At 40.6% G+C, this 26,914-nt stretch overlaps 1 protein-coding gene across 3 annotated transcripts in view; it reads right to left on the minus strand.

The window, feature by feature from the left end:
* Window positions 1-1,552: 1,552 nt before the first annotated feature.
* The window catches only part of LOC311495064 (Golgi apparatus protein 1-like), a 34,143-nt gene continuing 8,781 nt past the window's right edge, over window positions 1,553-26,914 (minus strand). The window contains exons 2-27 of one of the 3 annotated variants that reach the window (XM_084554375.1): window positions 25,767-25,796; window positions 24,967-25,053; window positions 22,940-23,155; window positions 19,900-20,103; window positions 19,550-19,621; window positions 19,209-19,395; window positions 18,471-18,685; window positions 16,822-16,943; window positions 15,619-15,720; window positions 14,806-14,959; window positions 14,304-14,345; window positions 13,301-13,525; window positions 12,588-12,650; window positions 11,512-11,625; window positions 11,246-11,334; window positions 9,772-9,889; window positions 9,522-9,614; window positions 9,123-9,260; window positions 8,415-8,538; window positions 8,154-8,296; window positions 7,282-7,383; window positions 6,550-6,657; window positions 6,219-6,339; window positions 4,961-5,067; window positions 4,397-4,560; window positions 1,553-3,004 (exon numbers count right to left, since the gene is read on the minus strand). In XM_084554375.1, coding sequence (XP_084410501.1) covers window positions 2,944-3,004; window positions 4,397-4,560; window positions 4,961-5,067; window positions 6,219-6,339; window positions 6,550-6,657; window positions 7,282-7,383; window positions 8,154-8,296; window positions 8,415-8,538; window positions 9,123-9,260; window positions 9,522-9,614; window positions 9,772-9,889; window positions 11,246-11,334; window positions 11,512-11,625; window positions 12,588-12,650; window positions 13,301-13,525; window positions 14,304-14,345; window positions 14,806-14,959; window positions 15,619-15,720; window positions 16,822-16,943; window positions 18,471-18,685; window positions 19,209-19,395; window positions 19,550-19,621; window positions 19,900-20,103; window positions 22,940-23,155; window positions 24,967-25,053; window positions 25,767-25,796 — 3,201 coding nt within the window. In that variant the 3' untranslated portion in view covers window positions 1,553-2,943. Of the gene's footprint in view, window positions 4,561-4,960; window positions 5,068-6,218; window positions 6,340-6,549; window positions 6,658-7,281; window positions 7,384-8,153; window positions 8,297-8,414; window positions 8,539-9,122; window positions 9,261-9,521; window positions 9,615-9,771; window positions 9,890-11,245; window positions 11,335-11,511; window positions 11,626-12,587; window positions 12,651-13,300; window positions 13,526-14,303; window positions 14,346-14,805; window positions 14,960-15,618; window positions 15,721-16,821; window positions 16,944-18,470; window positions 18,686-19,208; window positions 19,396-19,549; window positions 19,622-19,899; window positions 20,104-22,939; window positions 23,156-24,966; window positions 25,054-25,766; window positions 25,797-26,914 lie in introns of all 3 variants that reach the window. The other 2 variants (XM_084554376.1, XM_084554377.1) reach the window with 2 other exon arrangements.

Genomic DNA, 26,914 nt, shown 5'->3' on the forward strand with positions numbered 1-26,914 from the left:
GTACTAAATAAACTGTTTTTACACTGTGGATCGTCAGGTGGCTTCTGATTCCTCCTGAATTAACTCTGCAGCGGGACAAATGAGCCCAAGCGTGCAGCCAGTCACAAAGGTTTACCTCCAGGTACTCGAACAATAAGGAGTCCTGCAACACACTGAACCCACAGAGCTCTGATGACAACACTGTGGAGTTGTTCATGAAGAACTGCGGCAATTTCTCCCGGATGTTTTGGACCCGCCTGCTGAAGCTGAAGCTTGGTAAGCAAGCAGAGGCCCTGCTTAGAAATCAAAAGGTGCTCATCCCAAAGAGACCTTTCACAGTTTACTGCTCTTTGTATGAAGTCATGCTATTGTCCGTTTGTATTTTAAGCATCCTTACTTTACTTTTACTGTTGAACATCTGCACCGTGCAGTTTGTGTTGTCACCTGTGGCTCTGAAACCTATGGACTTCAAGAAGTAATGTCATAGACAAGAACCACATTGATCATTTCATTACTGCAATCAATAAACGCAACAGGCCTACAGGCAAACACTTATATAACAATTCTAACAATATTCATTCATTCATCTTCTGTACCCGTTTAGTCCTGTTAAGGGTCGCGGGGGTCTGCTGGAGCCTATCCCAGCTGTCATCAGGCGAGAGGCAGGGGTACACCCTGGACAGGTCGCCAGTCCATCGCAGGGCCAACACAGACAACCAATCACACTCACATGCACACCTACGGCCAATTTAGAATCACCAGTTAACCTAATGAGCATGTCTTTGGATGGTGGGAGGAAGCTGGAGTACCCGGAGAGAACCCACGCAGACACAGGGAGAACATGCAAACTCCACACAGAAAGGCCAGCCGGCCCATGGATTCGAAACGGTGACCTTCTTGCTGTGAGGCATCAGCGCTAACCACCTCGCCACTGTGCCGCCCAATTCTAACAATATATTTGTCGTTTTTCTACCTTTACACTGTGACTATAATACTTTATTAATGAATCAATGGTTAAAACAAAAATTGGCCGGGGCTAGATTAAAACACGCCAACTACTAAGTAGACAAATCAAGCTGTACTTGGTGAACAGGGAGAACGCAAAGACAGTTTACACACAATTCTGATTTGTGGAACCTTAATTCTGTCTGAAATCTGGTCTTTTACTGGGACATGCATGCTCTTCAATGAATATAACACGTTCACAACCCTAAAAGTAAACCATTTAAGGCACGTAGGTACGGACTTGGCACGGATCACAGTGCATTCAAGGCCCATGTGTGCTGCATTCAGTGTTTCAGCCCGTAAACTGGCACCGTGTTGAAATCAAAGTGGGTAAAAATGAAAAGAAATTTAATGAAGGCTTTCTTGTAAAATACCATCACAGTGGTGCACATGCACATGAAGAAACATGTCACTTACTGCATGGCTCACTGATGTGCCTTTATTGTTTCTGGACAAAAACACAGTTCTCACTGGGTCTTCTCTCTGCGTTTTTGACAATTGGGTCAACACAGGCTAGTGGCAGCTCCTGTATTTAAAGGTTCTGAAATAAACAAACCAGACATTGGAATAGAAACCTTGCAGACTTTATTATTATTAACAAACTGTCCATTTTTCATCTGTACAGACCAACAAAAGAAACCAAAAAGAAATGTGGACAAGAAAAAAAATATATCATTCTGACGCTCTGAAGCTCCATGGATTCAAACGTAAAACATGGTTTACAAAAAAATTTTCACAAATTTAAAATGAAATGTTCAAGCCATCATCGCTGTGGACAACGAGAATAGGAACCGACTGGAGATCTAACAGCTTCCGGCAGAGTTGGAAATCTGTGGGCGACACACACGCACACACACATACACACAAGTCATCCAACACACGCAAACATGCACACATGTGACCCATCACATGCAAACATAAACGCACGTCATCCAACACACAGAAACACAGTCACATGCCCACCGCTCTGCTGGAAGCTGCAGGGGGTTCTGGGATGTTCTGTACAGTGGGATCCGTCGGCGGGACGGTGATTAGGCACGCGTAGATAAAAACAGATGGGAAACAAAGTCAAGGCAGTTCGATGAATCAGAACGTCTCATTTACAAGCAGCGAGGGCAGCGCTCACCACACCAAGCATCAACAAATAGAAAAAGAGAGAAACAGTACAGGCTAACCGCACAGTACGTAGTTTACAGTATGTCATCACTCAGTATAGATACACATGTACACATGATCGGCTCGAGCTGGGAGAGGAGACACCCTCAGTAAGTGTTTCACTAAAACCAAGAAAGTCTCGTTTCTGTCTTTATTAACCCGAGACCAAAAAGCTCGAAGACATGATGACTCTGCAATGACCGGTTAAACACACTTCCTCCTCCTGTACCAACCTGCAGGCTGAGCATCAGACAAACCAGATACAGGAAACAAAATGTTTATGTTTCATTCAGAATTTCTTTCTTTTATTTATTTATTTTTTTTCACCATGGACATTACCATTCTTTTAGGGCTGCCACTACCAATCACTTTCAGTATCCATTCATCTTCATCTTCCTAAAGAAAACCCAAAGAAAACCCAAAGACGCAGAAAACTCATTATGATGAAGCTTGTGTCTGTTTTGCAACTTCTCCAGCCGTCTTGTGAATGCACTTTGAATTCTCTTCCCGTATACATCTGACACCAGTCCTTGTTTGACACCAACCCTCATCCTCTGCGTTATCACGTTCACAGTTCCCGTTTTATCAAATTTCTGTCACTTTCACCAAGCTCCTATCAGATTAACTTTTATGATCTAGAACAGAAAAGCAAGCAAGTTGTGTTGAACAGCTCCTAAATACCAGCTGCTGTTGATCCAGCTCCAAATGCCACATCAGTCTCAGTCAGTCCGTGTCCCCAAGAGGCGTCCGTTGTCCTACGTAAAGAACCCAAGGCAACTGAAGCAGGTTGATGCATGGAGGATTTCACGCCTTCACTGCCTGTTCCCTACATCTCTTCCCCACTGTTCCTCCTGCAGGATGGATTCTGGTGAAAAGGCAACCAGAGAACATTCAACTCATAGGGGGGAAAAAATACATTGACCATTAGTAAACAAATAAATAAGGCTATGAGAAAACAATATATATATATATTTATAGATATAAAAAAAGAACAAAAAAAATGTGCATTGATTCCAGTATCATCTTTACACAAAATGTTCACATCTCCACATCTGTTGTTTTTTTTTCCCCCCGGCACTGCGCTCAGATTTTCCGTACCAACCGGTGCAATACCGACAGCCCCTCAGAGAGAGAGGGAGAGAGAAAAAAAGCCACTTTGTCCAGTCTGTGTGCTCAGACCAAGGTTTTCAAGGTGGAGAGTGTGATGTAAATCAAGTCTCCCATCCACAGTGGGCATGGTGCAAGCAGCTGAACTGGGATCAGCAGGTGGACGTGGTGCTTTTATGGCACAGGTTGGGTTCTGACAAAGGAACAGGAAAGAAAAAAAAGCCAGACTGCAGTAAAGGAGAGCTGATGTTGCGGTTTCCAAAAAAACGAAATGATCCGATGACGTGGAACAATTCCCGTTGTAGGAAGAGATACGGAGCAAGCAGAGTAGGAGCGTTTGTGACTTTGTCTCAACCGTGGATCGGTCGGTGGAAGGCTGGCTGGTTGGTACCGCCCACCTGGCAGTCCCATGGCGATCAAATCTAACACATATCAAAATAAAACTGTAAAACAACCCCCAAAAACCTTTTAGCAGAAGGACAAACAAGAAGAATATGGTGGTAGAAAGACCGTTTGGATCTCACACACACACACTCGCTCACACACACACCTTCACACCAACACGCAGTTTTGTCATTAAAATCATTAAACTGCTCTATACATGAGCATTTTTCCCCATCCCACTTTCTACACATTTACACTTAATATGATTCAATTCACCACACTCAACCCTAAATCTTGACCTCTGACCCTATATCCTTGCAACCCACACTGCCCACTCCCCTTCCCTATCTTCACCCCTGCACCACAGCAGAGTAATAGTGCATCTACATTGGACGAGTGAGCGGTAAAACTGCAGAAGGAGCTGAAACTCTGTAACAAAGCTCAGGAAGAGCATATGCCCCACTGTAGACTAGGTGGGGCATATGTAAAGAAAGAGCAGGGGGAGTTGCTGGTCACGCTCACTTTAGGATTGTGGGCAATGTCATTCCCATGTGGATGCCCCCCTCTAGGGTAAAATGCTTGGAGGGGCAAATAAATGGGCTGAAAAGGACTGAAGAAATAAAGATGAAGGTGATCCGGTGGACTCTTCAGGAGTGAGAAGAGGGTAAGTAGAGGGGCATCAGGGGGTAAACGACGGGGAGGTCTTTTTCAGTGGTGGTCGGTTCTCCTGTGGGCATGTCCTGACCCTGAAGTGGACGGAGTCTACCTGTCCTTCAGCTCCTGAGTGACTCGTTTGGTGAATCTGCCGCAGAACAGGCCCATCAGGAAGAGCAGCGCCACGCCTGTACCAATCACAGTCAGGATGTAGTTCTTGGACGGTGACGTCATCACCTGCACGGCCAGGTCTGAGAAACCCTCAGCAGGAGCCACCTAAAGGTAGGAAGAGCGTGCATCAGCTGTGTTCTACTATTCTGTCTGTTATTCGGTCAAATAAAAGTCTGTTTTTATTCAGTTCATCTGTTTCTAAATAGAAAAATAGAAAACTAATTTTAATGCAGCACAACCATCACTTTTAAAACAAAATATAGTAACATGCTTTAACATCATTATAAATAATGCGTATCTTGGACATTTATCCTATCAAGATAAATACTACATACGTACTTCAGCACAGACCAGAGGAAACTAAACAGCACTGCAGCTGTTGTGTTTATTTTGTGGTGTGTAAAGTTCAGTTTATCCGTTTTGTTTAACTTCACCACCGGTTGTGTTTCCCAGTCTTGAGAGGGTTTTACTGAAAGGCTGGCTGGAGAAGATGTGCTCTGTGTACCTTGGCAGCGTAGCCCCACATCTCAATGCGATCCTGAAGCCTCTTCTTGCACTCTGGCTGCAGACGAACACGTTTGTCCTGCAGCGCCTCCATAAGGCACGACATTTCTGAGAAAACAAAAGCAGCACAGACAGACGTTATGTAGTGTTGATCTGAAGCTGTCTGAGGTCAGATGATTTATTGACAATAGCTGGCAGCTAGTTTGTTTGATATATGCTCTAATAAATTAACAATGATGCTGTGAGGGTGTTCTCTTTCTGCTCTGTTAGGACCTTAGCTTTAGGTAACCTTTGTTTTTAATTTTTAATTGTTTTTCAGGGACTGATTTGTTTCTTTCAGTAGGTTCTAGTTGACTCAGTGATGAAAATACATGTTTTCCATAAAATGAAGATGCCATAACATTTAAATAATGTAAATAAAGTTAGAGATTTACAGATTGGAGAAAAAAAAACAACATATGATCTAACAGAGGTTGCACTAGACGTTTTCGTTGTCTGTCATTTTGACTGACAGGGTCATAAAAATCCTGTCATCTATTTTTACCCGTCACTTCAATTTTTTTAAATGATAATAATGCAATTCAATAGCATTTAATTTTCATTAAAAATTTCATTATCTTTAAGTACTTTTTCAGTATTGACAGTACTGACTTTAAATGGCAGGAGAAAAAAAAGTCTGGGCTGCCGACACGCCTTGTCCGTACTCGGACCGGAACTGCTAGCGCTAACAGCTCTTAGATGCACCGTTTGCACAAAAACTCATCACTAGCAACGTGCTTTCATCCGATTCCTCCATTTTGGTAGCTGTTAGCCACATAGACATAGACATATACATATATATTGTATATATGTCTATGGTTAGGCGAGCTCTGACGTGTGCATCAGTATAATCGGTGTACCAGGAAATCGTGCACTGATAAAAGTTCCGCAATGTTTTGAATGCAAACTGCGATTAGAGACAAGAGCCAATTAATAATGTCACTCGCCACCGAGTGGTCAGGGGTGTGAACTGCAATCTGTCAAAATTACAGATGGCCTTCAGATTTTTCCATCACAGTTCAAAAAAAAAAAAAAAAAAAAAAAAAAAACGGTCAATGACAGAAAATATTCAGTTAACGCGACTCCTGGATCCTAACTAAAGATATGATCCGATATCGACAGCATTTAACACCTTCAAAGGCAAGAAAAATGTCACTTTTAATTTTCACAGGAAGCTTTTTCTTGAGTCACATGGTTTAAGTGTGAATTTGTAGACTCACGGCGGCCTTTGCCAGGTGGGATGGCAGCACAGTGGTGTTTGATGTCCAGAGCGCAGGCTGTGTGAAGGACGGGGTCGACGAAGATGTCCGCTTTACTCTCCTTCAGCATGTTCAACACCTCCTGCATGATGATAAACAAGAACGGGAGGAGAGGGGGCAGAGGAGGAAGGGCCATGAAAAATACTGAGAAAAATAGTTTCTCCTTTTCTGCGTGAACTGCTCAAGTTTTGGATTCCTGACAGAAGAGCAGCCACAGGTGTGTGTCTGTCTAAATTTTAAATCGGTGCCTAGCTCTGTAATTGATGAAGCTGGATTTTTATTTTTTTTTTACCTTCTTACAACTTTCTTGTTTAATCTTCAGCAGGTTGACCTTCAGGCACTCCTCCACCTGTCCCGTCTGCTCCTGAGCCGCTGCCTCCTCTGGACACAGCTTGTAGATCTAGACACACAAACAAACACACACCATCATTTATAGCCATGTATGCTGTTGAAGCTCTGAGCTTTTGCCTGCTTGCTGAAAGCAGGGCTGAGTAGATCATTACACGTCTATGGGGATCAATATTTGAATTTTCCCTGAGAAATAATCAAGCCAACAATAAAGACTGTAGTAATTTAAGCCAGTACAAGCGTAACGTTTCACCTAAACTGCCAATGAAATGTGTTTTATTTGTAATTAGCTAAAAGCAGTTATCGCCTCCTGCTGGCCACACCGCCACAGTACAATGTCAGATGATTTGAGGAAAGTCCGGGTTCTGACACTGACTTTAATAATATATGCTTATAGATCATCTTATATGATTTGATGATTACAGTACAACATTAGAACAACCAATGAACTGTGTGCTTTCAGAAACAAACAATTCATTAATCGGTTTTCCACAAAACTGGGAGCAATGCAAGGATTAAGGTGATGGATGCAAAAAACTGGGACATTTGGTTACTTGCTCCCTGAAACAAGCGGCACTTTAGAAGAACAACTAAAAAGTACAGCAAAATCTAAATATCAGTTGGATAACTATGTGTGTGTGTTTGATATGGAGGGAGATAGTATCAAGGTGTGAACCTCTTGAGTGCAGTGGATCTGCAGTTGAGGGTCCAGCCTGTAGTCCAGTGCCGACTCCTGCAAGATGACCCGGATTTGATCCTCACAGTCTGGAGACAAACGCTGAAAAAACACACACAAAACCGAAATTTAAATGATTTGAAGTGCTTTAAGTCAATGTATTTTTGGATGCTGCCCAAATTTGTTATTTTAGCTAATTACTAAAACGTATTCAGGTTATAAGTTAAATAATGAATATACATTTGAAGTGCAGACTCCTTTTAGTTAAACAAAAAATATTAAACCTTTGGCAATTCAAAATATTTTACACACTTGCCGCTATTTGGGACTTAAAAGTAACTGGACAAGTGAAGATGACCATAAACTGATCACTGCCTGGTTGAAGTCTGGAACCCCTGGGCTTTAAAGATTGGGTTACCTCTTTGCCAGGCCTTCACTGCAGCTAGCTTCAGTTATTAGTTAGTGGGTCCTTCTGACTTTAGTTTTGTCATCAGCAAGTCAAATGCATGCTCAATCAGACTGAGCTCAAGAAACTGGCTCATGCACTGCAGAATATTCCACTAATTTATCATTCTAGTCCAGGTTGATCTTAGTTTCTTCTGTCCAAAAATGTTCTAGCATTAGCAAGTTTTATGTTCTACCCAACACCTTTCTAACCTTGAAGTTTATAAAACGTTGCTCCTTGTGTTGGTCTTTTTAATTCTTTACGGCAGACTAAAATATAAAGTGTCTACCAGAAAAAAAAAAGCTATTATGGAAAAGTTCACATTGATCAAAGAACACTGCAACTAGAGCTAAATCCAAAGAGAGGTGGGAATGTAAACCAAAATGTTGTCTTAGATGTGTTGTATAAAGACAGTTATTTGTCTGACCTGGTCAGCGTATTTGAGTTTGAGGCAGGAGATGACCTGACCCTCCAGCTCGCTCTCAGCCGTCGCCTTGGTCAGTATGGACTGACAGAACTTTGGGATGTCAGCTTTGCAAGCCTTCCTCAGCACCGGGTTCAACCTGAAGTCTGGACACACACACAGTTTCAGAAACAGCACTTGGTGGTAACAGGATACAATACTTCTACTTATCCAATGCTGGAAAATAAAGTCTGATTTATACAATGTCAGATGGTGTGTCTGTACCTGTGTTCTGGGTGATCTGTCTCTTGGTGATCATCTGTTTGCATTTAGGATCCATCAGCTCGCTGTTCTTGTTCTGTTTCAGACACTGAAGGACGTTCTTTCCATCCGAATCTGTGCAGAAGCGCTGAACACATGAAACAACAGTTACATTCAGGTCCCTCATAAGAATAAACCTTATTCACTGATGTACCCAGAAACAAAGACACTAATGCACTGGGAATAATTACTGCTACTAAGGGATGGTGGATCATTATGCACCATGAGTCAGACTGACTGATGATATTTTCAGGAAATTCATCTGTTCAACAATACAGTATATAGAATATAACCTTTAAGCAACTGGCTGATTCCTTAGGCTGTTGAATGACAGCATCATTTGATCAATTGCTCTCTGTCTATGATATGAGAGCTGTTTGTGAATTTAACTTTCAAAGTTACAATCCCTTTAAAGATCCATATTCTTCCATAAAACAGTGATTATTTGGGTGGTACTGTATCCTAAAGTCAAAATAAAGTGGCTTTAGAAAAAAAAATGCTAAATCCTTATATTACACAAATACTTCAACTGCATTAAAAACAGGCAGTTTAAGTTCCTACTCTTCAAATCTACTGAACTTTTAGCTGGTTTTACAGCCATATTCTGATCACTTGATGCTAATTTACAGGCCTACGTTAGGGAATCAAGTAATACTGGTTTTAAAATCCTACCCTGATCATGTGCTTGCAGACTCTCATTAACTGGTAGTCAAGTTCAGGATCAACCATCTCCACCTCCTGCAGCTTGAAGATCCTCTGGTGGCAACGCTGCGTCAGCTGACGCTTTTTTTCCTTCAGACACTCGATAACCTGCACACAGCAAGAGACACCAACAGATGTTAGCGTTACTGAAACACTTATAGAGCATCTATATCTAACTGTCAGGTCAAACAAAGAAAACAAAGATGAGACGTCTCAGCTGCAATTCAATTTTAGGTTTTCAGTTCCAAAGGTAAATCAATTTTGATAAAATTTCTCCACAACTGCGTTGAGGCATAATGATTTGTCTAAAAGTGAATTTGTTTATGTGTGAAATAAACAAGACGCGTCTCCGTGTGTGTAGTTGCTTACCTGTGCGTTGCCAAAGGCCACATTCTGACACAGCTCTTTAATGTCCTGCTTGCAGGACTCGTACAGTTCTGGTTCAAGGCGGATGTCCTCCGACTGCAGAGATTCAAGGAGCATTCAGTGGATTTACAGGAAACACAAACACAACCAAAACATTTAGCCTGTGCAGGTAAGAAGAAGCATCACAGTCCACATAAACAACAGAAGATGCAACTCTTGACCACTGACTATAATGCTGTTTTAGTGAACGTACCATCTCCACCTCCTCCACCCGCAGCTGTTTGCGACACTTGATGGACACTCGCTGCTCTTTGGCGTCCTGCAGGGTGTCGTTCCTCACCGTGGTGCTGAGGCAGATCACAACATCCACCCTGAATGACAACAAGACACAAGGTTACCAGTGAGCCAGAACTGAGTGTTGCAGGTTGTTGTCAAAACCCCTCTCATAAACTGTAATGAATGTTTTATGGCAAGCAGTTCTGATATTTACTGGCCAAGTTGGACTATCTGAAATTTAAATTGCAAATACTGATGTTATTCTGACAACTAAGACTACAGATTTATTTAATTTAGTTTAGAGTACTCCAAAAAATAGGATGGTTTGTCATTTTAGGTAGTTAATATGATACAGATGTATCTCTGTGAAAGTAGTGTCAGTTTGGCCAATGCAAGGAAGTGGAGAAGCATATTTATATATAGTCTATGCTGTGGACAAACTGTGGATGAAACCAGTTAGTCCATAATGGTTGCACTGCATGGTGTCTGCAGTCTAGTTGTAGCAATACTTATTTTTACCAAACACTGACTAAAGAAATTACGCTTGAGAGATTCCAATAGGAAGCTGAAGTTAACAGAGGTAAGCCTGGATGTAACAGCGTGACTTTGGCTTTCTTTGCAGGATTATGCAATTGCGGGTACTGGCCATGTAGAAAGGATGACTATCACAAGCATTCTGTAAAAACTTGTAGAAGTTGACACAATATTCATACATCTAAAAAAACTACACACCTAAAATTAGTTTAACCCAGATTAGAGATCCCTTTCAGGTCTGTTTAAAAATCCAGATTATTCCCTTTTGCCTTAGAAATAACATCTATCAGACATTCGGGGACATTGTCAGTATTTACTGGACTGCTGGATGGAAAAGAGCTGATGGCTTAATTATAATTAAGCCACCAGTCTCCCACAGAAATGCTGAGAGCTGAAAACCTCAGCAGGAGTTATGAGAACTGTCAAACCATCATTTTAAAAAAAAATCACCTGAACTTTATTTTTGGCATGAGAATGACGTACGAAACAATCTCAAGGAATTGAATCCATTGCAGAACATTATGTTTCTAATGAAGTTGGATATAAAATGTGATGACTTCATTTTATCTGTGTGAAGATAATGCCACAGTGACCTTGACCACCAAATGCTGATCCATTTAATCCAAATAGAAGTTTGTGCCAGACGGGATGAATTTCCCTCCAGAAATTCCTGATACTTTATCACATACATTATACATAATACATTCTTTACATGTATATAGACAATCAAATAGTTATATCCCTTATGTGTTGCAACTGCTGGAAAGCTCTATGTCTCTGGTCATTACTGCGGTAGGAATTATAAAAAAAAAAGCAGAAGGGAGGAATGATAAATAGTGTTACTGTTTTTTTTATCAGTTGCACAATATATAGATATGAAGAGATGTTGTGAAACTTTTTGTGTTTGCGTGTCTTACTTCTTCTTGATGTTGGGACACAGTTTGAGGACGTCTTCCTTGCAGGCTGTCTTGAACTTGTAGGAGAAACGGAAATCTTTGATCTGAATCTGTGAACAGAGAGGCAGACAGAACTGCATGTTATTACTGAATATAGCAGGTAATGTGGCTCATTACCACATGCTGAATCTGTAATGTTAACATGAAGACACGTCTCCAAGAAGCCTCTTATTGTGTTCTTGCAGAGCTAAAACAACATGACAACACATTTTCGTCAGTCTGCTCACCAGCTGGAAGTGTGTCACTCCCACCGCACACTTCTCATTCATTTCCTTCTGGTGTTTGTTCTGAATCAAACACTCCATCAGATCACCAGTGTCGATCTGATTATCAGCTACCTCCTGACAGACAGACAGAAAGAGAAGTGAGGCATTATGAATAGAGGTTTGAATCACTTTCCACAATTAGATGTAGCATCTGGATGAAAGGAAAAATCTAAAAACTAAAATGTCTTCTGAATTATGCTGAAACTATTAAAAACAATTGGTATCCACTATTCTCTACTCCATATTTGTTAGAACAGAGACATTTCTGACAGACGTCTGGACAAATGGATCCAAATTCTGGACCATTAACTACTCTCTGCATTACGTGTTAGCAGCTGATTTTATTAGTTTTAAGAGTAATGTTCTAATAAATGTTCTGAGTTTTTAAATGCCATTAAATGACGTTTAACGTGGACACTGTGACCCAGCTTGTAATAAATAAATAGGCCGGTAGGGGCTGGAAGATATTACTGAGGTACGCTGAGAAATCTCATCAACATAACCTGTTTATTCAACCATGAATAAAAATGCTGATCAGTGTTCTTTACCATCATTGTCCGCAGAGAAAACTTGACACTTCCAAATATCACAGGCTAACGTTACCTAGCAACCTTAGCAAGAAAGCCAAGCAGCAACAGAGAAACTTCCTTGATGACATTTAGATAATATCAAAGCAGGAAAGGCAAATGGGGAGGAACAACAAAAAAAAAAAAAAAAAGCGTACAGTTTTTCAGAATGCCAGTACTGGCATACCAAGACAAATCCCAGTGGGTGAACTGTCAGTATATGACTTGAGTGTATTCTAGTATTGGGCCCCTTGCACCCTCCCTAATGATAGCAATTTCACCAGATCACAGCCAGTAATATAACTTTCAACCCAGAAGAAGCCTGAATGAAATTTGTGTGCCCACTCCAGTCAATCAAGTTATACTTGTCACAAAGCTGTCACTATAACAACTTGACAAATGCCAGCAATGCTACATATTCCACATCTGAAAGGAGTTTACGACAGAATAAATCTACTGCTGCATACGTACATGACAGTAGGTCTGAATGACGGGTTCACAAGCTCGCATCAGTAGTGCCTCGATCTGGATGTCCTGGGGACAGAACAAAGAAAATGACAACGTTTACAAGAAAGATATCATCAAATCAAGTTGTTTTGGTCAGCCTGCAAATATTAAACCAGTACAGCTGGTAGTACGGCATATGGATGAATTCAATCCTAGCAGTGGTTTCTAACATGGTGTTTAGTAACTTACGGAGGCTCAACATCAATCTCACGGGTCACAAAATGAAAACACAACATAGTTCTTTGATGTAAAATAAGTTTTTTTATTAATACCTAAAATCCTTAATACGAGGAAAACTTTCTTTGACAAAACAAATGTGGAAATCTATCACAGCACAGCAAACACTTACCGTTAATTTAAGGTATATTTCTGGAGTTTTGCATATAAAGATTTTTGCATATTAGATTCAAGCCCTTGCCAAATAGATGCCCATTCTATGACCATAATCTGCCAAAGATCATATCATATGGTTACAGCATCAGTGAGAAGAAAGAGGATTCTGCTTTTCCACTTTAGACCATTATAATATAATAAAAAAAATATATGATTTTGTTTACTTTTACCTGATGCACTGTGCTAAAGAGCAGCCACCTTAAAAATAACAGAACTGTGTAGTTTCACTGCAAACTAGGCCATTCAACTATAATAATAAAAAAAAACACCTGATCAAGACCTACCTCTGACTCAAGTTCCGTCAGATTTCCCACAACATCTCTGCAGTCAGACACCAGATCCTCCAGATGATCCTGCAGACACTCCAGCTCCTGCCCGGCCTCCGTTTTCTCGCTGCACCACTTCCCCAGGTCGGTCATACAGCGTCTCTGCAGCTCAGGGTCCAGCTTCACATCCAGTGCCCTCTGGTGGAGAATCCTCTGTACCTCCACTTTACAGTCCCGGGAGAGCTGCAGGAGGGTGACAATGATGTCAATGTTAGAAAAGAACCAAAGTTGCATTTAAAAGGGTCAAGTGTAAACCTGTACTGCTTAAAGATGCTATAAAATGATATTCCACCCTAGATTTCCAATCATTTTGTTCTTTATAAACAATTCTCACAATTAAATGTTTGTAGATTTGTGTATTTAGAACCTAAGTACTTCACAGCTAATGGCTAATACAACTTTCTATTTTGTCTATCGTGGGTCGCTTTACATCACTTGTTGTACATCATATCATCCAATATGGAGATACAGGGGTTAGCGAGCTATGCTAGCTCATCTGGACAATAAGTCCACATAATTTATAGAAGATGTTGTTGTTCCATGGACTACTCACAACTGTATATAAATCATGTCTGTTGAGAAACGTTTTAGTCTCCAAAAGGGTAGATAAACAAAACTGAATAGTGGGACTTTAGAAGGGTCTGAAACTATATCCTTCTGAGGGTGGAGTACCACTTTAAGGACAGCACACACATTACGCTGCCAGTTTAAATCAAACACGTAATTGCTGCCATGAATTAATCAAGGCAGCCACATTTTCCATTGGTTCCAAAGGTTAGCTTTGTATTGATTCTTCACATGACAGTTCACCAACTCACATCAGCAATTAAAACTCCCACATGCACTGAGACGAGATAAGAATTACCAAACACAATCATCCCTCCTGTAAACCACCAGTCATCATGACAGGCAGACTGTTTGTTTGATTATCATCATCAGCCCAGCAGCGAAACGTACTTACAGTCAGACCGTCGTTTTCTGCTTCAGACGCCCCAGTGGGGAGCTACGAGAATATTCTCTGGTCAGTGACAATGTTCCAGTATATTTATTTAAGTTTTCATTTCCTTCTTTATATAGACAGCCGGCTGTAATAAATATTTATTCATGTTGTCAAATTTAGACATTTTGCCAATACTTGAAGCAACATCCAGGGTGCACAAAAGTAATTTAGATCCACACTTTGCAGGCAAGGATAGAATCATATCTCACTACAACAATGTGAGCAGACTCTGTATTTTCTACATTTGATAGAAGATAGTTCAGCATGAAAGGTCTTTGTATTATCATGAGTGACAGCTAAATGTATTTGAGGAGGTGGTTGACACTGCAGACAAGACAAAACCTTGGGAATACAAACTTGTAAACTAACGGTGGATAAATGCCACGATTAAACATTATTTGAATGAACAAACCCTTTAAAGGTCAAATCAGATGGAAAATCAGGGACGACAGTAGAGACTCACCCTCCGTCCCTGCTCCACAGAGCGATAGGCATGGCGATACAGGCAGGAGAAAATGGCGCCGGGCGGCATCATCTCGCTAGTCTCGTTCCAGCCGTGAGTATGACAGAGTCGGGACGCGTCACCCTGACATTTTTTATACAGGATGGGATCCAACCTGGATAACAACACAGAGATAAACAACGGAAACTTTTCCTTCAGAAACACTACGCTTCTTTAGAACTCAAACACGATGTTGTTATGTAGCAACAAATGGACCACAGATGAATCAGCCTTAGTCGTACTGTCTATTTTCTAAGATAACATAAAACACATACATGCAGTAAATAGACACACACATGTGTTTTATGTCATGTTTTTATCTATGTTTGTACTGTCTGTCTATATGTTTTATGTAACATGTTGTTAACCATGATCTACAGTTTGTTTTATTTGTTCTATACTGTATGTTTCATGGTTTGTGTGATGTATGTCATGTGGTGGTCTATAAGTGTAAAGGATGTCCTGCCTCTTAGACTGTAAACCTAGTTTACCTATGGGTACCAGTAAAGTAACCTGACCTGACCTGACCTGACCTAGATGTATTATCAACACAGTAATAGCTGACAGACGCAGATTTCAAATTTAACATGTTTATGTTGTGCACACAAATATTAACTAGAACCAAGATATTTTTTCCATTTCTCTATATTTAGTCCAGACTTATTTTAAAAGGCATTAAATGCAACTGAAAGTCCAATCCTCCAACTAGTCATGTGTTTTTATTTATTTTGTCTCGACTAAATCAGCCTGGGAATAAATTGTAGCGCGACTTACTTCCAGTCTCTGGCGATAAAGTACTGCAGCTCCAACAGTCTGCGCTCACAGTCCTCCACCATCTTTTCTGTGTACAGGTGTTCCATCAGACACGACAGGATCCTACAAGATTAGGGTTGACAACACAAATATATTCAGACCAAGACATGTAACGTAGGTTGAAAGACCATGAGATAACTTCAGGATTAACGCTGGGTTGGTAGTTTGCAATCTATGAATACACCATTTCTGGCAAAACCTAGATGCCTTAATTTCAGAGGAAACAAGAGTTCTCCTGAAACAGTACACAGAAATTAATCTCATTATTCTGATGGGTGCTCAATTCTATAAATTTATTATTGGAGATGGCTATCTCCTCAGCAAGAGTCTCATCCTGTGAGCGATGTCAAAGCCATTTCATTGTGCATTTGTTTTGAACATCATTATTGTATAACAGCGACTGATGGAAACACTGGACTGAAGCATATGAAAGCAAGCCTACTTCTGGCTTTGTGTTTAAAAATTTCCATTTATTTTTCCAGTTTGACACTGCAGGGTTACAAATTGTCCACACATTAATTTAAAGAAACAAACAACTGCTAATTGCAGTCAGCTCAACTCTTTGCCCCATTACAGTGCAGTGGTATTAAGCCTATTAATTTACACATTTAAACAGTTTTTTTCTGGCTGACTTCCTGCATCTGGCAGCAACATCTGTTTTGCTTTTAGGCAGGAATATGTGTTTGACTTGCTTGTATTTGTCTGTTATAGTTTTCTCTTTGGTAGTCAAATACGCCTCTCAGCTGCCAGTAGATTTGGCCAAAACCACCCCTTTTATGGGAACATGCTCACAGCCACATTAGCACTCTGGGCTGACTTGACAATTTGATAACCCTCTCTGTGACAGTGTTCAGTGTGACTGCAGATGTTAGGCTACAAAAAGACCTCTTTAATAGAACACAGTTTTTCAGAGGTTTCCATTTTCACATATTACGTTGAACGTTACATCAAACATTTGAACTGACATTTGGAATCTGGATCTTTGCATCAGAATGAAATATCAAGTGTCTGCAGTTATTTTTGTCTACCCGCCAAAAGAAAGGTTCAGTGCAGTGTGACAAGGCAGGGAAAACAAAATGCATGAATTATGAATATATACCAGAAGAATTAACTTAAGACAGCATCAAGACAGTACATGTAATACACAAGATGAAGAGGACTCACATGGGGTCACCGTTGCGGATGTGTTTGCAGGCCGTCTGGATGACAGACTCACAGGCCTCGTTCAGTGCGCGGTCGATGCGGTAGTCGGCTCCGGGGTCGGCTTCCTGGATCAACGTCTGGAGCTATAGGCAGAAAACAACAACATTCACTAAAGAACAAGCCCAATGTCTGTATAAATGCTCCAAAGGGCCGTCTGTGAACCAAATGAAAATGAGTGAGGCAACTGCCTGCACAGCTGAAACAAGGCCACTCAGTGCTCTGTCATACCCCGGCCAGATCAGCCAGCTGGCTCATGTGGGGTGCCGGCTGAGGGTTAGCACACTCTAGCTTGCTGCCATAGTGGGGTTAATGGGACTACTTGGTTTATTTGACATGGAACGCTGACAGCACCGGTTTATTGAATTTAAAAAAAAAAAAAAGAACACCCACAATATTCAGACAGTACTTCTGAAAGCTCAAAGTGGTCACCTGAGAAACACTTAACACCTCCAAACATGACCATTTTCCTGCATGAATAGGCTGCTTGGACTTGATTTGGAATGATTATACACAGTGCGTCAGCCTCCTACTTCCTATGTTCAAATTTAGACAAAACAACAGTGAGCAACTTGTTTTTGGGAATTGGGAGCACGAGAAGGAACACTCTGTTTTCAATTTGTTGGCTCGGGTACAGGGAGAAAACGGATATGTGCAGTCCTGACAGTGTGATACTGGACACAAACTTTATTTGTCCCACAATTTCCCCATTGTGGGACAAATAAAGGTTTTCTTATTATTATTATTATTATTTGTTTATGTTCAACTTCACCAATGGTGTCTCAGGCTGCCAGGCATGGTTGAAATGAAGCCCACACCCCCTTATTGAAAGGTGTGGACAAGCATCTCATGAGAAAACATCCTGGGGCTTTCCAACCTCGAAAAATGTGTATTTATTTAATGTTTACCTTTTTTTTATCTCTTATGTGCACTATCAAATAAACTGTATGCTGCTGTAACACTGCAGATTTCCCCACTGTGGGATAAATAAAGGATTATCTCATCTTACCTCATCTCAAGTATTGCAGTTTTCTCTAATACATGATTGCTAGTTTGTGCCTGTGTTTTCTGGTACGTGTCAAACAAGAACTCAGAGCAGATGTTAATGATTATTGAGACAATCCTGCTTACCAACACATTTGCAAGCTGTTTGACGTTTATGTGCCAATAGACTAAGACTTAACATAACCATTACACTGTCAAGTCAGTCTAAGGCACCTTTTGCAAATAAATCATGCAGCTGTATTTTTTTTATTTATAATAAGCACTACCCACTGGATTTAAATCATACACCATCCAGTGTAATTATTGGCAGAATATACAGAATATACATAATATACAAATTAGGTCTGCAGGGAAGAAAAAAAAGTTCAGCTGAACTGAGATGTAGTAGCTAGCAAACAAAAGAATTTTAAGAATGTTGTATTCAAAATTGGAAGCTGTTACCCATCGCCAACACTAACTGGAACAGTTAATATACTGTACTTTACTTGTCAGCATAGTCCTGACAAGCATGACTTGGGCTCATTCAGGAAAGGCAGCGCCATGATGTCCCATCCTATTTGTTTTCTTGCCATCCACTTACAACAAACTGTACTGTTGTTCCCACTCACCGCCTTCTGACAGTTGGGCTCAATGGCCCCCATGTCTCCTCGGCCGGCCCTCATCAGACAGTGCAGTGTTCGTCCTTTGCGGTGCAGACCGGAACAATGACTCTCAATCTCACTGCGACAGTGCAGCACGATCTCAGGACTCAGAGAGAAATCCTCCATCAGCATTCGCCTGTAATCCATCATCTCACCCTGACACTCACCACTGACCACGCGACCTGAAATGCACACAAACACTTAAGTGTGGTGACCTGTTTGAGAATGAAATATTCAACACACAACACGTTTCATAGAGCAGACCCCAGTCCACATTTGACTGATGCCCATCACCAATAGACGTTCCAGACTCTGGTCGCCATGGTAACACCTTGTGTAGCTAAAATATGGACACAGCTACACTTTGAAGCACCAAAATCTGATAAATTCAGCCAAAGTTGAAAAAAAAAATCTGTCACAGCATTCCTGAGATGCTGCATTCATAAGAATTAGATGGACGGATGCTGTTTTTCACAATCTAAGCAGTAGTCCTTTTATGTTTACTTTACACAACGCTAAACTGAGACAGACATCCAAGTGGGAGGTTCACAGCATAGATGTCAATGAATCATGAGAGAAAATCGAACAGGGACTGACACATCATTGATCTCAAAGTGGCCTCTGACTGTTAGATTAACAATTACAGACATTGGAAGGAACAGTAATTGACAAATAGGAAGCTCACTTGGAGGCCGAGCTGCTTACCTCGATGTACAGCAGACTCCAGACACAGCAGCAGATAAGATAAACGAGCTTCTCGAGCTCGGGGCATGTTGGTGTCCACGCTGCAGCGGTACTTCCTCAGGTCTGACTTGCAGGCTTTGGCCAGTGAGTAGCTCACCTTGTAGTCCTGAGCAATCAGCTTCTGTCTGGTGGTCAGCGCCTCGCGACACTGAGGACACACAGCCACGTCAAGACCACAACTGAGTTTTAAAAACTGAACATTTATTTGGTCTGATTTCCAGATTGCCAAAAGAACTTGAATAAAATCACACCCTCTTTATCGCAATAAAGAGTAACTAATTACTAATATGGACCGTACTCACCCTCTCGGACATGGCCTCCTCAAACTTATGATTGAACAGACATTTGTAAACGCGTCCTTCCCCGGCCATTGTCTAAAACATTCAGAAACAAACAACAGTCCATCAACTGCAGCCAGATTACCTTTTTACTACTATAGACACTGTTGTACACTGGGGGTGCACGGGGGAACGGGGTGAACGTCGTCATTTCCCTCCAGATTGAGTGAAACTCAGAAATGATGCGTTCAGTGCACAGTTCACAAAAATATTAACGTGTTCAATGAACGCTGTTCACTGACTCTAAATCACTAAATGTGGTAGAGACACCCCCAACCCTGTGGGGAAAATAATATATATCAATAAATCCTCACATTTTCACAGAAGCGCTCCCGGTCGTCTCTGCAGGCGAAGTAAAGGTAGCGGTCAAGGTGGAAGTCGTCAGAGGAGAGCTCTGCGACTCTCATGATGGCCTTTTTACAGTCATCCTTGATGGCATGTGCCCCTGGCTGCTCCTCGGCCTCCCGCACTAAACCTTTTTCCAGACAGGCGATCACCTCACCCTGAGAGTGGATGTCCTGCAAAGAGAGCAAAGGTCACAGTTGTAGCGGTTACAGTCAGGTATGACAGTCACTGTGTCTCAGCTCTGGGAAGATTTACATCTCCCCGAGTCTATAAGATGAAGAGGTAGAAGAAGCTTAATTTTTAAGTGCATAGGTTTAATTTCCACTGCCTGATCCCAGCTGAACACCTATGTGTTTTCTGCTCGAAGTGTTTGTGTTTGATTGCTGGCAATACAATATGTATTTTGTTCTGTACATTTTCTAAAGTTTCTTAGAACCACTTGTCTTAACCCAAATGTCAACAGTAACATAAAAAACCAAAAAATTGAACTCTGTATCCCAAGTGAGTAAGCAAGTCATTTTTAATTTGGGATATATAGATATCACACTAAACTCTTTACCAATCATGAATACAACATCATAGAGCCCTGCACATTACCAAACTCATCCTATGCACTTAAAATAGCAAGTGTAAGTGCAGAGATATGTGTTAGACTCAGGTGTGCTAAGGCAGTAGAACAGAATTTAGCCATGAGCACAAAGAAGCACTAGCTCCCCGTTTTTTTTTGTTAGTTTTTTTACCTTGAGTTTTTCTTTTTACTTTCAGTATAAATAAACCATACTATAGTCTCCACTCTGAATGATAAGCCACCATGACAGATTTCTGATAATGAACCCAATGTTGACAAATAAATAACTCGCTAATTGTGCAGACACGATATCCTGTAAAAACTAGAGCCCGACCGATAAATGATTTTGAAGGCCGATACCGATACAAATATTTGTTGGTTTTAAAAACCGATATATCGGCCGATATTTTTTTTTTTCAGAAACGCGCAACAAAACATTAACAGATTTCCCTAACATTAGTTATTTGTAGTTATTTATGAGTTTTAACTAAAATAATATGATAATGCATCCCTTTACCTGCACTTTTTAAATTCTTTCCATCAAGCTACATCAAACCATTTTCAATCATCAGTTGCTGCCTGCCTTCTAAAACCTACTATTTAGCGATCTAAATCCATTATGTGACTCGTTAATGCTGCGGCTGAACGACAGTCTGCAACGCACACTTGGCGTCATTGGATTTCACACACGTGTAAAAGAAAAGCTAACTTTTATGCACAAGCTACGTTTGATACTTTTTCTCTGTCTAAATGTTCACTCCTCGCAAGTCTAACTTACATTTTACAATGCAGGGACTGTAACTAGAGATATGCTAGTTATAAATACAGTAATCATTACAGTACTTTATTTAGGCAGAATAAGTTCGTTGTGGTTTCCAAGCTCATTAATGTTAACGTTAGCGGTCTTCCACTGATAGTGGCATTAGCTAGCTTTGTGGTTAGCTAGTCTATGATGAGCCATAATTTAGCAATGGATAACGTCATACTGCAAATTGTAAAACATACATTTTCAATATAACAGGCCAAGGAGAGATGATACGTCTCATTGCTATAACTGTCACGCTATTAAAGAAATACTTCAGTCACATTGTCAAACGTTAAAAGGACAGTCAGTCAACTACACTGTAACAACGTAACGTAATTAGCTAATTCCGCTTCACTCTCGGCTTATTTAACAGCAGCAAAACTGGACATGATAGTCACGAATTTTGTCATGCTTATTTGAGTTAAGAGAACTGATGGGGATGTTCTTTTAATTGTTATTCAAGCAATGTATGTCTCGTGACCAACTCACCATGAACACACTTCACCGATGGTCTTACTCGCGGATAACTGGTTCTCTCTGCCGACTCTGGCTGGATCAGCACGAGTTATACACGAGTGTTGCCAACAGGGACGGTGTAGAGTGTCCTCTGGTGGACAAACTAAACTATACAACGCCAACACTCATGACATGGTTGAAGGGTGTTTCGTTTTTATTTTATTTTTGAAATATTCATTTATCGGCCATTATAAATGCCGATACCGATAGTTTTGAAAATGCCTAATATCGACCGATATATCGGCCAGCCGATATATCGGTCGGGCTCTAGTAAAAACTCTAACTAAGCTTATGGGGTTCTCCTAAGAAGGGAGAAAATACATTCAGAGTCAAACATCTCTTTGCTCACTCCAGCTGAGTCACACTTTGAATGTAGTTTTCTAGGCTTTCAGACAGAGGCAGTGACCAACCACAAAATCTGGAAGAGGCCATCCGTTTGGCGATTAAAGAAGCAAATTTGTGTGCATTCCTGCTTCCAAAACAAAAGACCAGGTTTGGTGTCCACTAGTCTTCCTCTACAGTCCTGCAAGTCCTTTAAGGTTTGAACCTAATGGACAAAGTCTATACCACGTGGCGAGCTCGAGCCAGTTTTTAAAATGTCTGTCTCAGTTTCGCAAAAGAGAGTGAGACAGCAAAATGTAATTAATGCACTTAAATTTAAAAAAAAAAGGAAGGAAATGGCTCCTGTCCTCATTCAGAACAGTTCACAATAAACTATATATATTTTAATGCAACATTTAACTTTTTCACAGCAAAACTGAAAAATACACATATTAAGTCTAATCTAAATGAATCAACAACACCACACAATTTCTGTACAACTAACTGGCTCCGAAGTCGCAAGATGGCGCCAGACGTATCTCCGGGAAATAGCATCAGACTGGCCAATGCAAGGAAGTAGGGATGCATTGTCCATATTTATATACAGTCTATGGTATAGATTTATGTCAATACAGAAAATGTTATTAACTTAAACGTTCAACACTAAAAAGTGGAGGTGGATGAACTGTACATTGCACGACTGCACTTTTAATAATGGGCCAAAAATCATTAGAGTCAAACCTTAAAAACACCTGATAAGTGAAAAACTAAATGTGGCTATGGCAGCACTTCAACTCACCTTCTCTCCAGTGCTGATGCTACCGCAGTGCAGAATGTTGATGTCATCATGACATTTGTCCATGAAGCCACAGATCAGCCGGAAGTCACTGAAAACGATGGTGGTCATCTTGGTAATGTACTGGTTACATTGGTAGTCCGTGATATTGCCACGGTGATCTACCAGACAGGACACCAGGTAGCCTTTTCCCAGCTCCTCTGCTGCACATTCCTTGATCTGAGTGAAGAGAAACAACAGAGCGACTTGGTACACAGAAACCTTGATGTTCCTCAAGTCATCTTGCATAGTTTACTAGAGCTAGGTGATATGGCTTAAAATTGAATATTTAGTCAATTTATATAAAAATTTAAATGTAAAAGCCTCTGGTGTGGTAAAGCACTTGTGAGACAACTACATGTTAATGTTCTCTTAAAAGTATTAGACAAATTTCCATACTACAGAGGTATTATAAGAACATTTATTGTGTAAAACCCATCTCCCACTTAACTAGTCACTACATGTGTGAGAGTAGACACATTCTTTTGCTTTCCTTATACTCCACAAAATGTGATTTGGGCTGACAAAATATATTGCTTGTAACAACCACCACCATTTGACATAAATAGCACATTACTGTTTTGTATCTTGTCCGACTATTTAACCTTCCCCATTAGGGAAGCTACACAGGTGCTTTTACCAAATCATCCTCTTCTTTGCTATGTGTATTGCTATTGTGAATTTGTTAGTTTCCATACAATACAGAAGGAGTGCTCATTTTTCCAGAGAAATCATCATCATCATCTTTCTGAGTTTTTCAATTTGACCTGGAGAGATGTGCTCACTATAAGTGGATTCTTCTGTAAACGCTTGGGTTTTCAGTTTCTTTATACTGCATATGTACCGTCTGTAGGTTAATATCAACCATCATTTGCATATTTCTTTAACGCTGCATATGTGTTATCAAAAACGAGAAGATCGTTGCTTCATTTGCGTTTATTTGCATGACATCCATCTACAAAGGAAATTAAGCAATCAGCAACACTTGCCTAAACGTAGAAGTTGTCGTCCATTGAAGGAGAATGCCGACTTTAAATTATTTTATGCTTTTATTGTTTATTTACTGTTATAAACATGTTAAAACACAACCTTACATGAAACCTGCCCGAGGATTTAATGAAAAATATATACCTATCAGCCACAACATTAAAACCACTGACAAGACAAGTAAATAATATTGACCATGTTGTGACAATTCAGTGTTCTGCTGGGAAACTTTTGGACCTGGCATTCATGTGGATGTTACTCAGACATGTACCACCCACCTAGACCAGACCAGGCACCCCCACCCCATAGCAATGACACTCCTTGATGGCAGCAGCCATCCCCAGCAGGATGCAGCCTGACACAGGCACACACACAAAAACGCTTTAGGAACAACTCAAACATGAAGAACAGCACAAGGTGTTGACCTGGCCTCCAAATTTACTAGATCCCCAACGAATCAAGTATCTGTGGGATGATTCATAGGACCCAAAGGCCCCCACTAACAACATTCTGTTGCCAGACACCACAGGACACCCTCAGAAGGCCCATGTCCATTCTCTGATGAGTCACAACTGTTTTGGAGGCACAAGGGAGACCTACACAATATTAGGAAGGTGGTCATAATGTTCTGCCTGATTGATGTATGTATGTGAAACCAAATTATCATTTTGAGAGGAAAGCTGTCGTGAAACTTTAAGGACTTTAGAGGCTTAAAAACAAATTGCTGCTTCTTGGCCAATATAGACTTCAAGCATATATTACAGATAATGCCTTCCTGTATATTAGATCATGAAAAATTAGGCACAGTCAGTTGAAATTCAGATGCTACTAACATCGTGTGTAGTTTCCTGCTTTGCACTTTAGAAAGTGTTAAACTGAACTCTAAACCCTACACTCCAAAAACACAATTGCCTGAAAACTGCTAAACTAAGTCAAGTTAGTGCCAAGAAGTTGACATAGCAATCGTGCTGTTAAGGAGTAGAGGTTTGGTTTTAGCAACTCACCTCAGAGATGGTCGTCTTACAGACCTCCACTGCTACAGATTCAAACTTTGGGTCAGTGGTCAGGTTCAGCTTGTAGTTCCACAGGAGCTGGAGGAGAGAAGATAATGAAACATGTCGTCCATCATCAACTACTGTTGTGTCCCAAGTAAAATTAACACAACTTTACAATCAATAACACAAATTAACAGAAAAAAAAAAAATCTTAAACATGACTTTTTAACTTCAGTGTAAAATACATAAATATATAATTGCTTGAAGTTTAATTATATTTCTACAGTTCAGGTTTTATGTTGATTCAAAAGCTCCAACTGCATCTATTGTGTGATTTACTATGGTTAAATTATAGACCATGACAAAGCCCTGGGGCAGTGAAATTTTATCTTAGTGGATGCCGTGCCACTCATTCTTGTGCTTGTTTAATTTACAATACACACTATCCACCCTTTGTCCTCCCAGCTACAGCGTACAGGTGCATGGACAGCTCAGTAACAGAACAGTCAGGTCCAAGATTAAAAATATCTACATATTGCAGAGAGTGTGTAAAAACTATTACAGAATATAGCTGTCTGGTCAGATGTGGAGTAGATGTTTGTCTCCATGTCAAAGGTCAAAAGAATAACCTTATATGTCAAACATCTGAAAACTCAATACAAAGCTGGTTAATGATTGTTGCTTTTCTTATTTATGCGACTGAATTACCAAACATGTGTATGCGTTTGTGGAAATTAGTCTCAGATGCTCTCTAATCGACATACACATCATGATATCGTGCTGGGAATGGGTGTTATAGAGACACTTACATGATTGCATTCAGCAGCAATTTCCGTTTCCTGAAAGATAGAAAAGAGAAAAGAGATGTTTGAGTATAACAAGAGGATAACTTCAAGTTTAACACATTTTTGTAAGGTTCATTCTTTGGTACAACAATTTGAGAGTGAATATGTCACATTGAGGACAGCTCCTCTGAAAGCTGTAAAAGATTAGGCCTATCTTTTCCTTCAACTATATAATACCTCATGATTATCTTTTACAACTTGTAAAATCCCATAATCCATAGCCTGTAGTGGAACAGTGAGTTCAGACAGTTGCTGAATCTAGCAGTGACATTGTGGTTAAACCTCTGCAGGCGTCTCATTTAAAGAAGAGATGCAGTTGTGGCTCAGTAGCCCTCTGAATGACACACTTTCGTAGGTGGCCTCCTGACTCAGGACGCAGCTTCTCAGGCCAATGAGACCACAGAGATATTTTCCTGTTGCACTGCGTTAACCTGAGCTGAACTGGTCGACTTCCTGCCTCAATGAGCAGTCCAACGTCTAAAGTTCAACAGCCTCCGCTACCCTTTAACCGGAGAAAAACAAAAATCAACAATGCCTGCCAGCAGATGACCAGCCACTTTTCTGACCGTCTGCCACATGGCAGCCACGAACAGGCAGCGTGTGTTTGAATATCTGCGTCTGTGTTTGCAATGCATTTTACACGTAAGTGTAACAATGCTTTTCACACAAATAAAATGTGTGATGAGGGGGTGGACCTCACCCTGACCGCACTGAGAAACAGCTTTCACATGTTGGTAGAAACAATGAACGAATGAATAAATGGGAGAAGAAATGTGACCCAGAACAGCTGACACCCGACTCCAGAGCAGCAAAACAACTTTCTATATATTTACCATGTCACAAATTAGAAGTGTACTAAACAAAGAGGCTCCACGTTTAACTTAAATGATAAGAGTTGGGATTAGCTGGCAGGCTCAGAAATTAGGAAACTGGCCCCATTCATTCCAGATGTTGTGATCTGAATGTTCAGATTATTCATGTGCTGTTTGAACTTTTCAAACTCTGTTTACTTTCTTTACTTACGTTTCTCTTCACTTTCATTTTTTTGCTACGCTGATTAGCCTGTCAGAGTGATCCCTCTTTCTCTCTCTCTCTCTCTCTCTCTCTCTGTG

Source organism: Chelon labrosus (assembly GCF_963514085.1).
Source record: "Chelon labrosus genome assembly, chromosome: 11".
Lineage (NCBI taxonomy): Eukaryota > Metazoa > Chordata > Actinopteri > Mugiliformes > Mugilidae > Chelon > Chelon labrosus.